Raw genomic sequence first — 15320 nt, 5'->3', positions numbered from 1 at the left:
CTCTCAGCCTAGTTCTGTAGGCTACACAATCATGGGGAAGACTGCTGACCTGACAGTTGTCCAAAAGACAAGCTTTTTCATGATATTCTAATTATATGACCAGCACTTGTAAATCTCAAGTCTATGGGAGGTGGACTCGCTCACACTCGCCGGCTGCCCACTGCCTACCCAGCTACCCCAGCACACCCAGGAATGACTGGTTGAAGGCAGTATTCTGGGCCATCTCCTCCCGCTGCAAGGCCGCTTCATTCTCTCTTGCCTCGCTGAGGAGCAACCAGATGTTCTCATCATGCTGGGCATGACTCCACTCCTCCTCAGCCTGCATCTCCACAAGTACGCTAGGAAGGTCCAGTTTTCTGTGGCCCCCTTTCCTCTTGCCTAGACCAAAGACAGAAAAGTGATCAGAGTCAGCTTTAATGGCCAAGTAAGTACACAATATACACGGAATTTGGTTTCGGCTGTTGGTGTCATCCTAGGAATATGGAAGAGAATAATAAAAAATAAACTATAGAAAGAGGAACAGGGAGGAAAAAGAAATAGTAGTAAAATAGAACACAATATAAACAGAAATGTACAGCTAGATTGGAATGTATGAACACATTAGCAAAATGGTAATTGCTATAAACACAGTAGTGGTGATTTTTGTGTACAGGGCTCTGTAGTCCAAATGTCCAGGGTGAGTGGGGTCTCTGATGATGTTTTCTGCAGTCCGTACTATGGGCTGTAGTCTGTTTCTGTCCTGCTGTGTGGTTGATCCAGAGGTGCACAGGACAGATCGGATGACTGCAGTGTAGAACTGGATCAACAGCTCATGTGGCAGGCCATGTCTCCTCAGCTGTTGTAGGAAATACATCCTCTGCTGAGCCTTTTTCAGGAGGTCCTGAGAGATTGTAGTCCCCAGGAGCTGGAAGGACTCCACAGCTATGATGTGATGTGTTTAGCCACCCGTCCATCCATTTTCAATCATGATCATGTCTTTGATACTTTAATAAACTTCTGGCACTCTTCGCTTTAACCAAAGCACAAGCAGTAACTCCTCCACCACAAACAAAAACGACGTGGTGTGAACTTCATTTCATCCTGTGCACATTTTGGAGTTGCTAAGAAGAGCTGTGTTTTCTCATTTTTATGTATATTTTCATTCAGTTTCACAGCTACCTAGTGACTATAAGAAGAATGGTTGCAATACTACACTGCACCAGAACGTAAATTAATTAGAGTGACTTACTTGTTAAGTCAATGGAAAATAAATGCAGCTGCATGTGTTCTGTTTATGTGTCACTGCAGCTACATGTAGCTTTCATCAGGCGTTCCTGAGCTGGCTGCTGCACAGTTTGCATTTACACCTGCCTGAATTCTTGGTCGTTGGTCTCACTGTTCTGATCATGCTTGCAGGCATTTACACCTGTAGTAATAATAATAATGCGAAAATCAACCATGCTCTCTGTTTACCGTGTCTTACCGGTGATAAGACGGTGCTGTTGACAGGGTCGGTGTCGAAGCTGGTGCTGGAGAGGAGCTGCTGCTGGTGGTGGAGAGGAGACAGGGCAGCCGGGGGCTCCGCGACGGAGGTGGAGTAGGCTTCGCATGTGGAAAGGGATTCTTGAACAGAAATAAACACTCACTCTAAGTACAAGAAAAACACGGCATGCTGACTGAAGTATTAGCTTCTGAGAGCTAAACGTTAGAAACAGCAGCACGAAATACAAGCAGAGCACGGAGTTAGCGCCGATGGCTAACTAGTTATCTTATTGTCTGCTCCAGGAGACAACGACGTTACTTTCTAAAAATACTTGTTTGCTTAAAAGAAGCTTGCCACCAATGGAATAAATGATGTATAAGTTTCTTGAAGTCACAAAACACTCACCGTTCTCGAACGTCTCCAACAATGCAGCGGCTGAGTCTCCCTCCTGTTGCTCGCCGGTGCGGTGCCAGTAAATAGCTTCCATGAAACCTCTTCCAACACCTCCTGGTTGACCCACGCCGGCCGTTGTGGTCCTGGGTGGACCGATAGTCACTTTTGAGCTTTTTCAGCTTCTCCCTACACTGCTTCTGTCCTCTTTATATACAGTCTACTGTATATGTGAGCGGCCATCCGCTCAGAGACCTCCTGATAAACTTTCTCCGTCCAGCTCTCTCTGTATTCTTTGGTCCACCACCAAAGACAAAGTCTCGACCTCTTCATTCACCCACGGTACAGGTCTGGCTGTCACATTAAAATTATGAAGAACAGAGAGTTTCGTGAAGAGCAATGCACACCGTCGCTGTTTACAGTCATTTTTTTAATGCAGGATTTTGTTTTCGTGCTGAAGTTGCTCTGTGTCGTCACTCCCTGTCCAATCAGTGGCCTGCACTATGTAAACGCCACATTATCGGCTCATCTCAGCTCGCTGGGAACCTCAGCCGAGAAGGTGCTGAAAATTAGTCCGTATGGAAACGCTCGCTAACAAAGATGAGACGAGCCGTACCGTGCCGAGTAGATGCTTGTGGAATCGCGGCTAAACAAAGACGAGCGGAGCCGTGCCGCGCCGAGTAGGTCCTAAAGGAAAAGCGCTCGACACTCCGAGCATCGCTGCAATTTGACAGGCTGGTAATCCACAAAGAACGTGATGTTCCAGAACTTCCCTCGGTATGCCAAACGCCCTGGTCCCTGTGTGTGCTCCTGTTGCACCCTGGTACCAGAAAACCGGCGGAGTACTTCCTCTAAATTTGCAGTCACTCTACGGTCAACATCTTGGTCGGAAAGTGCGGAAATAACTTCAACAACTTCAATAAATTCCTCTGCTTTACACGCTACATGCTCGCGGTCAGCAGGTCCTGCTTCCACATACTCTGCAAGGTCTAAAAGATCTCTCACCAACTCTCTAGAAAGTTCACAGCGACTCTCCCTCTACACAGCCACCATGTTTAGAAAGACTTCTACTTCCGGTTTCAAGGCAGACAAAAGCAGTGGATTAGACTAGATTCACGTTAGTCCCGCCCACGGACTTTGACGGGCGAGGTTGACAGATAAAATTAATTCATGATCCACTGCAACACAAGGACCATGAAATAATTAATTAAATCGTGAAATAATGAAATATGTTTTTTACTTAAAATAATTGTTATTTTAATAAATTAATGACATATTTAATAACACATTTATGTATTTAATTCCAATTTTAATTAATTAATGACATATTTAATTCCAATTTTAACTAATTAATGACATATTTAATTATTTAATGATATATTTATTTAATAACACATTTAAGTATTTAATTCCAATTTTAATTAATTAATGACATATTTAATTCCAATTTTAATTAATTAATGAAATATTTAATTCCAATTTTAATTAATTAATGACATATTTAATTAATTATTTAATGATGTATTTATTTATTTAATTTTGGCACTTTTAGTCCTCCATACTCTACCTGCAGACTTGCCGACCTCAAATTCAGGAGAGGATGCAGGTGAAGGGAGGTGACATGACCGCCTCTGCTGCAGGAACCTTTCGCATAAATCTAAGTCAAGTTATCCAACATACCCAGAGAAAGTTGGCCTTCAAAGTAAAAGCACAAGAGGGAACCATTTAGACATTGTTTGCATGTGTTTGAGGAAAAGTACCTCACATTAGCAACTGCCGATTTGATTTCATCTTCTAATATACCTGCTTTGGTTCCTCTCTTATACGAAATGTGGTGTTTAGTTTCATGCCGAATGCTAAATGTTTTACTTTGGCAGTGTGTGGAGTCATTTTGTGCAGCTTGACGGTTGTAGTGGAAGTCTGGACTCGGCTCCTCACCGACTGACTGAACCAAGTTGCTGCTCGCTGGTGCCAACGCCCGGCGAAACAGACAGCTAACGTTAGCTAGCAGAGATACGGAGGGACCCTGGTACGTAGCCCGAACATTTTCTGACATCCCCAATGTACACGTGTAGTTCTTTGACAAACCCCAACTCGGAGACTTGTTTCGAGCTTCGTTGCCGTACCTAAACTCCTGCAAGCAATGCCTTAGTTTAAAGCTAACGATAGCCGGCTGGTTGCTAGCTAAGCAAGCTAACTAGTTAGCATTGTGTGGTGATTGCTAGCTTCGCCTTTAGCATTGTTTGCTAAGCGATACACAAACTCATTTTCATTGCGCATTTGTTGAAGTCGATAGAGGCACGTCGTGCGATCGATTAGTCACCTTCTTTACAAATACTTAAAAGTAGAAAGGTAGTTGAGCGAGTAAACAAGTGAGGAACGCTATCATTAGCTGACGTTAGCCTCCAGACAGTTTTGGTGATAATGGGGTGTGACACTGAACTAGTTAATGCTAGGAAACACAGCCTTTCCGCTCGGATCCCACTGCTTAATCAAGATCAATCAAGATGTCATTTGCCATTGATTAGGCAGGACACTTGCATAATCTAGCATTGTCTGGGGGCTAATGTTTATACGACTCTAACATATTAAGTGGCCTAGCCTCAGTGAGTTATTACCTCTCCTTCTCTCTGCAGCTAACGTAATCGCCAGCAGCATCAGAAAGCACAGAGATGCAGACTATCAAGTGTGTGGTGGTGGGTGATGGAGCAGTGGGTAAAACCTGCCTTTTGATTTCATACACCACCAACAAATTCCCCTCTGAATATGTACCAACAGTAAGTGGTTATTTTATCACTTTAAGGGTGACAGAAATGTCTATCATAAAGTGAGAACTGTTTGAACTGTTTTGACATAAATTCATTCTTTGATCGCAGGTGTTTGACAACTATGCAGTAACTGTAATGATCGGGGGTGAACCATACACCCTCGGCTTATTTGATACAGCAGGTCTGTCTACCTTATTATTTTTTTGCATGTAATTCTCCTTTAAATTAAATTGAGTACAGTGTTGGTCTATCTCATTGTAAATTAACTTGTGTTTTCTCTCCGTAGGTCAGGAGGATTATGACAGGTTACGACCACTAAGCTACCCACAGACCGATGTCTTCTTAGTGTGTTTTTCAGTTGTTTCACCTTCCTCATTTGAGAATGTTAAAGAAAAGGTGAGTACGTAATGCTTATCTTAACAGTAGTAAAGTAGCTCACCAGCAAACCCAAAGAATCCCTCTTCTTCCTTCTCTAGATTGAGGCCTTCCTAATCAGGAATTTAAGTGACTTTATTGTATATTCTGTAAAATAGTACTCAGCTCAGTATTATTAGGTGACGGAGCAACAAACTGAAGTGAGAAGTGGAATAGGAATGATAAATGTGTCACAGGTTCAGATTTGTAGAACAGAACTGAAATATTTTTGCTGAGGGGTGTATGATTCAGTCATGCAGTTTGATATTTATCATTTCAGAAGATAATTCCTAAAACATTTCTATGAACATCTGGATAATTTGTGGATCCATTTTGTTAAAGACCTAAACATTGGGAGATTTATTTATTAAAGAAGTGTCTTTGCTCTCTATGCATCCTGACTTGTGGTGATGAGTGTTTTGTTTGTGTTTCTTTCTCCAGTGGGTCCCTGAAATAACTCACCACTGTCCCAAGACCCCGTTCCTGTTGGTAGGCACTCAGATCGACCTGCGTGATGACCCCTCTACAGTGGAGAAGCTAGCCAAGAACAAACAGAAGCCAATCACCCCTGAGACAGCAGAAAAGCTGGCTCGTGACCTTAAGGCAGTCAAATACGTCGAGTGCTCTGCCCTAACACAGGTAAGATCTCCCGTTATACAACACACTGACCGCTGCATGCTTTTCAATGTCGGTTTCCTAACAAGGGTGGAATGCTTTGTCTTGCTTTCTGCTAACAGCATTTGGCTAAAGACATCCACTAACTCTGTGTTGTGTGCCTGTCTTTCTCCCTTCTTTTTCTCTTTCTGTAGCGGGGACTGAAGAACGTATTTGATGAGGCTATCCTAGCCGCTTTAGAGCCCCCTGAAACTCAGAGAAAGAGAAAATGCTGTTTGTTCTGATGTCTTCTTGCATCTTGCTTTGCCTCTCGATCGTCTGCTGCTTATTCATTGTAAACAAATGTCTATCACTAAAATAACCACCACGCTCTTTTAAACTTTAAAACTTTGTGCTCATTAAGATTTTTCCTTCTGTTCATGTGTGCTTTCTTTTCGACTTGGCCTAATCACAACTACCCATGCTGCCTAAGATGATAGAGTGCCAATCTTTAGTTCTCCTTTCCGTTGTCAGCACCTTGAGTGCAAGTATGTGTAACTGGACATGACTGAGTTTATTTCTTAACTGACATTCTGTTATTATCTCAGTATTGAGCTCATGAGTTGTGCCCTACAAATGCATTTACGCTACATTCTGTCTTGGACAGTAATACAAGTTTTTTTGTACTGCAGCATCAGAATTTTCCATGGGCTTTTGTCTTTACTCAGACAACTTGATCATGAGGAGAGTCTTGTATAATGTTATTTGAATAAAGGAAAATTTTGATCGCCCTGCTCCATTTCTACTCAGCTTTCTTTTGCACTTAGTTCCAGGAGATGTAACTCTGTATATGGAAAAAGCTGTGTGTTCAATATTAATCTTTTGTTTCCACAGAAAGGATTAAAGAATGTGTTTGATGAGGCAATACTGGCTGCCCTGGAGCCTCCTGAACCTAAGAAAAGGCGTAAATGTGTTCTGCTCTAAGTTTCATCACAGTCTTCTTCACACCACTTTCCAAATGTAGGTTAACAGTACTGAGGAGGTTTTTACATTCCATCATGAGTTAAGATATTATGAAATATTAGCATTCTCACTCACTTATTCTAAAACATTTTAATGTGCTGATTTTAAGAGTGAGTAACATTTGATGCTGTTTGTGATAATTTGCTGCCATTGAAATGGTCCTAGCTGGTGTGAGCACTGAACGTTAAATCTATCAGCAAATTGTGAAGGACACTTTGAATTATCGTTTCTGTTCAACCACATTATGTTTAGTTCCATTTGCAGAGGCATTTTTACACCTGACTATGAAAAGGTATTTTAATAGAGCTGTTGTTTCAACTGTTCTGTAATAACAAACAAAGCTGATGACAACAGATTAGTGAAATGCTCAAATTCTGCTTTAACTCCCTTAAAGTTTATCTTTTATAAGATGCATTCAGTCATTGCACACAAAACGGCATCTGGTTGACATAGCACCAGTTGTGTATCAGCTACAGCCACGGAATTCAAATAGTCTATTATCCTTTTTTTTTCTTTTTCGGAATGATACATCTTTGAAAGTATTTTGCTCAATTTCAACATAGCCTTCAGGCAGATCTATGAAATATAAGATGGAATATGACATTTCTAGGCTATGCCTTAAGTTTGGTCTGATTTGCCAAATGAAAACCTGGTAAGTTGATGCCTGACAAAGTATCTACAGAGCGAACAGAGAAATGGAAAATGTTTGGTACACTGCACTGACGGCTGTGTGCCAAAAAAGTCAATTTAAGTAACTACATGCAAGAAGTTTGAGCACAATGATTTCCCAATCATTTACTTTTTGTGACGGGGGGGGGGGGGTAAGACGTAGGTGATGTATGTCTTAAATGATGAAAAGTTGCAGTCGGTGATCTTTGTAGGAGCTTGTCCACTTGTAATGCCAGGCTGATGAGCTATTTTGTGAACTAAATATACCTGCTGTTACAATGCAGCATCATTAACAGATCCTGTGAAAATTGTTAAATGACTGAACTAGTGATATTTGTCTTTACTACATCCATACCGAGACTGTGGGCTTGAATTTGATTTGTAAATATAGTGAGAATAACTCATAACTTATTGACTGAATAAAACGTGTGCAGTACTGATAAGATGTAGAGAAGCAGAGATGACACTCAAATCTAACCACAGAAATGTTTCTGAGTCTTTCATTTTTGTTCAATTTGACATCAAAGTTGTACTGTATCTTGCTTGTAATAAAGCATCACAATAAACCAGTATTATGATTAAATCTTAATTCAAATACATGTGTTGTGACTTGATTGTTATATTGATAGTTATTAGCTTATGTACACACATGATCTAAGGATGAGACATATAAAGAAACATGTAAACATGTTCTGTAACACCCACAAAAAACTTTTCAATACAAATTATCATAAGTAGGGCATTACAGAGGAGTGCAAAGAATACGTCCATTAGCGCTGGTGTGCCAAACACCAGTGTTGCATTACAATGACATTTAAAGATAGAATCCTTTATCTAAGAGTGACTTTTTCCTTGTCCAAAGCTGGCTCATTCATTCTGCCCTTACTGTGGATTTTGCCACAAATAACGAGGTCACAGCACCCACTTAGGCCTTCATATAAATACATTCAATGAATATGCCTTCACCCTACTTTTCAGTAAATAATAAAGAACTAACAGAGCCAGATTCAATTAACAGCCCGTTCTGCAGAGCTGCACTTTGGTCTCAGAGATTATAATGGCTCTTCGATAAGAAGCAACTAACTTCATCACAAAAACATGTGTAGGAGGCTCTTTATGAGTAGATAATTATCCATGAACCTTGTGGTGATGTTTCAGATCTGAACATTGCTGGTGGTGGAGTTTGTAATCACTGTGGTGCATCATTTAGAATACACGAGAGGATGCTTCAAAGATTTCGCCTACTTTACTAGAAGGCTGTACAGACTTAGAGTGCATGTGGTTTCTGGAGCAAAAATTATAAGAACAATAAAAAAAGAAATAGCATTGTAATAAACTATAATAGACAGCAATACAATTGCTTACACAGTCCCATAGAGTTTGTCCATCCATCCATCCATTATCTATACACCGCTTAATCCTCACTAGGGTCGCGGGGGGGAGCTGGAGCCTATCCCAGCTGACTCGGGCGAAGGCAGGGGACACCCTAGACAGGTCACCAGTCTGTCGCAGGGCTACATATACAGACAAACAATCACTCTCACATTCATACCTACGGGCAATTTAGAATAATCAATTAACCTCAGCATATTTTTGGACTGTGGGAGGAAGCCGGAGTACCCGGAGAAAACCCACGCATGCACAGGGAGAACATGCAAACTCCATGCAGAAAGATCCCGGGAAAGCCGGGACGCGAACCAGGGATCTTCTAGCTGCAAGGCGAAAGTGCTAACCACTACGCCACTGTGCAGCCCCCCCATAGAGTTTGTTTACGGAGTCAATCCAAGATCAGCTGCATGGCCATAAATATTTTAAAGAATAAAGTGGACATCCAGACTCACAGAGAACTGAGTTCCCTATCTGTAGCAAGCACTAACTTGAGAGCTTTCACAATGATATCAAACTGTTCCACAACAGCAATTAGGTTGCAAATATGTTAACGCAAAGAAAGACCTTTCAATCATCTGTTTCAAGTTGCAATGGGGATGTGAACTGAGTCACATATTATCATCCAGACCAGTCAATTTACACATCAACATTAAAACACTTACTCATCCCATATCCACAATATTAAAATACAAATATAACATTTGCATAATAACCAACAAAATAACCTCCCATACAGTCAGAAGAACAAAACTTATCTTAGACATCTTTCTGAGTGAACGAACAGAGGAGCTAAACAAACCAACTGACCATTTAAAGGTAGCCGATTGGCTCCTGATTGTCCAGTGAAACTGAAAGGGCTGCATTTTCCAAATCTAAGTGAAGTGCAAACCTTGCTAACAAACCTCTTTTTAAAAATGGCGGTCAGGTGCAGTAAATGTGGCAATAACATTTCCATTTAGACAAAATACATTTCTGTTATCCATTTCATTTGCACATCAATTTCTGCTGCTAGAAGTTCTTCAATCCAAACAACAAAAGACATAGTTTGTTGTGAAGTCTATCATGTTCTCAGTCCGCGCGATGTATTTAAGCCTCATTCATGTTATGTTTAGTTGCATACATTCACCTCGTCATTTTATTCTAATAAAATACCTTAATCTAATGTAATGTTAATTACTAGCTTACACGAAATGAGTCAACTACCCACACAGCTAGTTAGTGAACAAAGCAAATAAGAGAACACCACCAAAAAAGTGGCTGATTAGATAGTTTGGGATAACATCAGACACACAACAAGTCAACAAAATATGTATTAGTCTAATAATGTTTACATTTTTAAATGTGGAAACGTTACACATATTTTTAAATGATCTCTTACAGTGATTTTACTTGAAAAAAGGCGCATAATTTAGTGGGTGTTTAAATAATTTCAGTTTCACATGTATTAAAACAAATGTTACATCTTTTTAGTACTACTTCAGATTATAATCCTCATTGCACCAGAACAGGTTATGCTAACATACAGCTATATTTACATCAGCTGAAGGCATGAAAATGTACATTTCATTACTGGCACAACAACCAGTAATCAAAGCTTTTCACCTGAAGAAATGATGCTTCAATATGGAAAATGACTGCAGATTAGAAAAGGGCAAATCAAATGTAATTTCATAATGTGCAATTGCAGACAAAGGCAGGAAGAAGGTATTGGAAATCCCGAAAGGCTACTTGTCCACTGCTGGACAAATCTCAACACAGCTGTCTGTAACGCGAATTCCATACCATCCCGCCCAGAACTGGCGGTCCTTGCCGCCGTGGATAAACTGGATGTATCTCACTCCTGGTCCGTAGTTCCTGAACACATGGGTCATCTGGAAAATACATATCACTAATCTAGAGTTGTCCTTGGACTTTTCACCTTGACTGAACTTCATCGTGCATCATCCTTTGTACATACCTGATTCCACTGCTGATCATTCCACTGCTCAAAGTAAATGGTGTCAGGTTTAAATTGCTCAACAACTTCCTTCTTGTGATTTAGCAGCTGCACAGAGATCGTATATTCGCTGGCACAATCCCATCGTGGTGCATACCTAATATCACACAGACGCACAACATAGATCAGGGATCAGCAATTACATCCAACAACGGGTTAGTTTTTACTAAGGGGAGATTTAAAGGCACAATGGGAAAAGATTCCTACATGTTCCATTTATTTCTACAAACCTTCATTTATGAGTGGAAACACTGTTGCTGACACAAATCTGTTCGATTACATAGACCAAATAGGCAAAATAAATGGGGTAAATTATTTTGTTGTCTTGTCTTCTAAGTTTATTTGATTTTATTTTAGCACCGTACTCTGTTCACATGGCATGTCTCCACTCTATTAAATGTTGCAAAATCATATGTATTGGGGTTTGCATGCACCTTGGATTTACAGTGTTATCTACAATATATTTATGCAAAATCGTGCAAAGGTTTTAAGGTAATGTAAGTATTTCTGTTGGTTAACAGTTTAAGAAACTCCAAACTCAGAACTCTATGGTTTTTTTATAGATAGGAGAGGTTATTCTATTACTCCATTGTTCTTATGCACACTCCCAACACTTCTGGATTGTGTTTGTTACTGATTCAATTTTTCCACCGACTAAGGAAACATTTAATGAGCTGTGAAAGTATTTCATGCATATTCTTCTCACCAATCAGATATTCTGATATCTGGCTGGAACTGATCCATAAACGATGGGTTGTAACCTTCCTTCTCCAAATCAATCATCTGTGCCTTTTTGCACATACTGCAGACAACAGAAAAGGGTTTTGAAATGGTTTTAGGGTTATTACAGTATAATTTAAATTAACCATATAAAGCAATTGCCATATATTTTCTGGATCACTGCTGGTGAATACTCAACTCATAGGAGGTCACAAAGTTTCTCTGGACCTTCTTATTTGGATGTGGCACCATAAGTCCTTCTATTTTCCACTTATCCCCACCATTGTTCAATATCTGCCAATCCTTCATTTTATCTGCAAAAACAAAAGTGACGATTGGGCGAGGAATCAATTTGTGGAGTTAATTTGTTGTTTCAGTGAGAAAATAATGCCTTTACATGTTGAGTGAATTCAGTTTTGTGGTTTCTTACTTTCTCCAATTGGATTCTTGAGAAGATTTCTTCTCTTCTTGCACATGAAGTAAAACAACCTCCAGTCGTCGGGTATTCGGGACTCATCACAACGTTGATATCTTTCTCTTCTACATCTCTCTCTCCACAAAGATTCACTGTCTGCCACTTCTTTCCACTGACGGCACACTAACCGGCAAAGACAGACCACTTCATGGGGAGGAAGGTTCAGGAAGATTTCCTCAAGGATCTCCAGCGGATAAGGGAAGAACTGACAAGAATACAAAGGATGCCGATCAGCTGAAGCCTTCACTAATCAGACTTTAGACCAAAGCCCCCTGCTGATCATATAGTTACAGCATCTGAACTACACCAGCCATTTGTTGCAATGATACACAAAAAGAAATAGAGTCAAGTTGTTGCTCAGTTGTGCGTTTTTCCTTTCTTCATGTGTCAACGTTAAAACATTTCTGTACACAGTTTCCTCATAATTACAAGCAGGAGCCCATTCAGCTTGAAGTCAATTGTCTCCTCATATTTGTTTTAGGTTGGATGGCAATAGAAAAAGTTGCATTCTAGTTTCACAGTAAGTATTTTATTTATTTTAATAACAAAAAGTAGAAACCAAAGATGCCCTTGTAGATAAGACAATATTAATTAGGAAGGAAATTCCTATATTCATATTTAAGTCCATCTGGTATACACAGAACCCTCTCTATCTTTAGACTATTTGGTTCTTTCCAGCTGGAAAGTGACAACAGGAACAGCTGCTGTGTTTGAAGCTGCCTACTACATACTACTGACAAACGCAGTATGCCGTATGAAACTGGTAAATCATATTTTGAGGTATGTTGGGCAGGCTTGTTTAGCTTCTGGTTATAGGAAAGAGGAAGTAAACTACAGCAAAACTAAGATGAAGAATCTAATTATGCTCTAAAATTCCAGAGAAGTTAAACATGAGGAAGTTGATGATTTTCCCAAAGATAAAGGATTGGAAGGGACCAGATTCAACGGTGCTACTTCACTGCTAAAGTATTGTGAGTTTAAACTAGTCGCACTGGTATTACGGAAATTTTCAGTGTTGTTTTTTTTGCTAAGCACGTGTGGCGTTTTGGTGCAGACGATAAACGCTAACATGTGGATTAAAATACTTTAAAAAGCCAGAGCTGCAATTCAATTGACAGCAAGTGTTACAAGACAAATCAACAGTATGTGTAACAAATTGAAAAATAATTATAAAAGAATTATCATTTTATTTATTGCAGGCAGGAATGTGCAAATTAATCATCAGACAATGTACATGGTTACATAGTACATGCTGTAAACAACCTGAGATTACTCTTACACTAGATTGTAACACATTCAAGAGCAGTAGACTGCAGATTTATTGTACACTACACAGAGAGTAGCCCACAACAAAAAAAAGCTGGTCTCAAAAGCATCAACTTAAATATGATTCTTTCTCCTGCATAATGTGAATCATAGGTTTCCCCAAAGTATGATAATCACCTGATTCTCACTTCCTTTCGTGTGTTTGATCATCTTCACTGACATTTTTTAACAATCAAACCCCATACAATCTTTGTTTTGTGGCTCTTACCAAGGACAATAATGCATCAAACACTGACAGGACATCCTTATCAAAGCATCCAGTTGAGTATAAGTTCTAACACAACCTATATTGGAGATTTTCCACATATCAGTATGAGATTCAGGTATTTTAGACAAACTGCAGATTTTTTTTTACACTCCATACTTCATTTTAGCCAAATCAGTAGTACTGCTTGTGTAGTAGGTGACTTCCAACACAGCAGGGGATTTGATGAGGGCCTCAGCAATGGCTGGGAAAGTCCTGTAAAACTCTCACTTACTGTGGTGTGAGTGAAAGTGAAAGTTAAGATATAATTAATGAAAGAAAAAAAAATACAGCCATGTGTTGAGATGGTCAACTTCGTTACCTTAAGTAATAGTTACTACTGAGAAGAAAGCCTTTTTACTAGCACTTTACTCTGGTATTGCAACTACATGCGACAGTGAGGGGGCTTTCACAATAAATTAAATAATATTTTAACATAGAGAACGAATTAAAAGCCTCCTCTATAATCTATGTTCCAAAAATGCATTCAAACCTCTCATGGCAACTGTGACAGAAGACATCCCTGGTTACAAGTTTGAAAATGCAATCTGGATATTCACATTTACACGAAGGTCACTCGAAGCGTGTTCATTTGCTGTTATCATGTGAAGCTCTTAGTAAAACACTTACATGTTCACTTGGGGCAGAGGCTGCTGTCACTGGAGGCACACTGCGACTGGAGACCGAGCTCAGAGTTGCACCCATAGTTTTAGCTTTCCTCTTCATTGGCAAGACAAACCCAGGGTAGAAAGGTATTTACAAGCAATACAGCCAATTGTACTCAATCGCTATACCGCCCGTCAGACTGCAACGTGGACGCATGTGCACAACGGCTTGAATAACTACAACATCACCTATCTCCGGTTGTACATTCTCGACAACAGACAACAACACGGAAGTGCAGTCCGAGGTGAAGACGCTCAGTATATATAGCGGGTCTAAAGCAGATACATTACTGTGTTACTTACAGCTTTAAGTTTAACTAGTGATGACCAATTCTTCTAATTTGGAATGCAACGACAGCACATTACGGCTTTACCCCTGTAATGGTCATACTTCTTCCCGTAAGACTGTCCGCTGCCTGTAAGTTCATCGAGGTCGTGCTCGTTGTATTCGCCAAGACCCTCAGCCTGGTCTCCGTCGGTGGAGCTAGTTGCTAAAATAGCACATTAGAGGGGCTATGCGGCACAAATCACTTAGTCCACAACAGCCGGAGACAGACTGACAGTATATATTTATTTTTAGGCAAATATTTTTAGCTGAAAGCTGCTAGTTTTACCACTAACTCCTAGTTCCGGTGTACGCCGTATCCAATTAGTAGCGCACCCACTCAAACGCTTCCTTAAGGGAAACTTCCGTGCTGTGTCACGTCACGTGACAGCTGTGTTGACCCGAGTTAAAGCTGCACATTAGCTGAAGGAGGGAATATTAGTTTTAAACATGTCAGTAAAAATTTAAGTTTTCTGTGTTTGTTGTTTTTATTTATTTATTCCTTTTGCATTTTATCGTTCAGAAGTCCCATATTGTGCCACGTTTCAGCAAATTAACGTAAGTGTCACATGTCCCCAGAATGTGTGTTTTAATTGGTCAGCTTGAAATACTGCCAAGATGGTTAGTATTACCATGACTGTAAGATCTCTGAGGACAAACAAGTCTGTCATAGCCAGTTTTTCTTTATGTATGTGGAATCCACAATATCTAAAACCTCCAGATGAAGCCAATGGTGGTGGCTACCAACTTTGTTGACCAGGTTTATTTCACCAGGCTATGTGCTCGTCCCCATAAAAGCTAGCATTTGACCTGTCAGTTTCACAAAATGGACCGATCCTATACCACATTCTTCAGTCAAG

At 40.1% G+C, this 15320-nt stretch overlaps 2 protein-coding genes across 3 annotated transcripts; one reads left to right on the top strand and one right to left on the bottom strand.

The window, feature by feature from the left end:
* The first annotated feature begins 3721 nt into the window (after positions 1-3721).
* LOC111577400 (cell division control protein 42 homolog) lies at positions 3722-7909 on the top strand. Of its 2 annotated transcripts, none has more exons than XM_023283654.3 (6): positions 3722-3881; positions 4489-4629; positions 4729-4801; positions 4907-5016; positions 5476-5673; positions 5844-6422. In XM_023283654.3, the coding sequence occupies exons 2-6, from the start codon at positions 4525-4527 to the stop codon at positions 5931-5933; spliced, it is 576 nt and encodes a 191-aa protein (XP_023139422.1). In that variant the 5' UTR covers positions 3722-3881; positions 4489-4524; the 3' UTR covers positions 5934-6422. The 2 variants fall into 2 exon arrangements, with proteins under 2 accessions (XP_023139422.1, XP_023139423.1); XM_023283655.3 differs by lacking the exon at positions 5844-6422 and adding an exon at positions 6523-7909 and having other exon boundaries at positions 3723-3881.
* Positions 7910-8547: 638 nt separating this feature from the next.
* Positions 8548-14783, bottom strand: LOC111577399 (F-box only protein 6-like). Its single transcript, XM_023283652.3, has 6 exons — positions 14101-14783; positions 11856-12105; positions 11625-11739; positions 11412-11507; positions 10667-10802; positions 8548-10580 (listed from the first exon to the last, which is right to left on the bottom strand). The coding sequence occupies exons 1-6, from the start codon at positions 14194-14196 to the stop codon at positions 10434-10436; spliced, it is 840 nt and encodes a 279-aa protein (XP_023139420.1). The 5' UTR covers positions 14197-14783; the 3' UTR covers positions 8548-10433.
* Between the last annotated feature and the right edge of the window lie 537 nt (positions 14784-15320).

This window comes from Amphiprion ocellaris, chromosome 8, assembly GCF_022539595.1.
Source record: "Amphiprion ocellaris isolate individual 3 ecotype Okinawa chromosome 8, ASM2253959v1, whole genome shotgun sequence".
NCBI classification, from domain to species: domain Eukaryota; kingdom Metazoa; phylum Chordata; class Actinopteri; family Pomacentridae; genus Amphiprion; species Amphiprion ocellaris.
The sequence above is the reverse complement of the archived record's forward strand: the minus strand, read 5'-3'. Positions and strand labels throughout refer to the sequence as shown.

Excerpts from the sequence above, each read along its gene's own strand:
- LOC111577400 (XM_023283655.3), top strand. The coding sequence starts at position 4,525 with ATGCAGACTATCAAGTGTGTGGTGGTGGGTGATGGAGCAGTGGGTAAA. Across the intron at positions 4,630-4,728 it reads CCTCTGAATATGTACCAACA|GTGTTTGACAACTATGCAGT; the intron begins GTAAGTGGTTAT and ends CTTTGATCGCAG. Across the intron at positions 5,674-6,522 it reads AGTGCTCTGCCCTAACACAG|AAAGGATTAAAGAATGTGTT; the intron begins GTAAGATCTCCC and ends TTGTTTCCACAG.
- LOC111577399 (XM_023283652.3), bottom strand. The coding sequence starts at position 14,196 with ATGAAGAGGAAAGCTAAAACTATGGGTGCAACTCTGAGCTCGGTCTCC. Across the intron at positions 11,740-11,855 it reads CAAGAATCCAATTGGAGAAA|ATAAAATGAAGGATTGGCAG; the intron begins GTAAGAAACCAC and ends TTGTTTTTGCAG. Across the intron at positions 10,803-11,411 it reads GATATCAGAATATCTGATTG|GTATGCACCACGATGGGATT; the intron begins GTGAGAAGAATA and ends GTGTGATATTAG.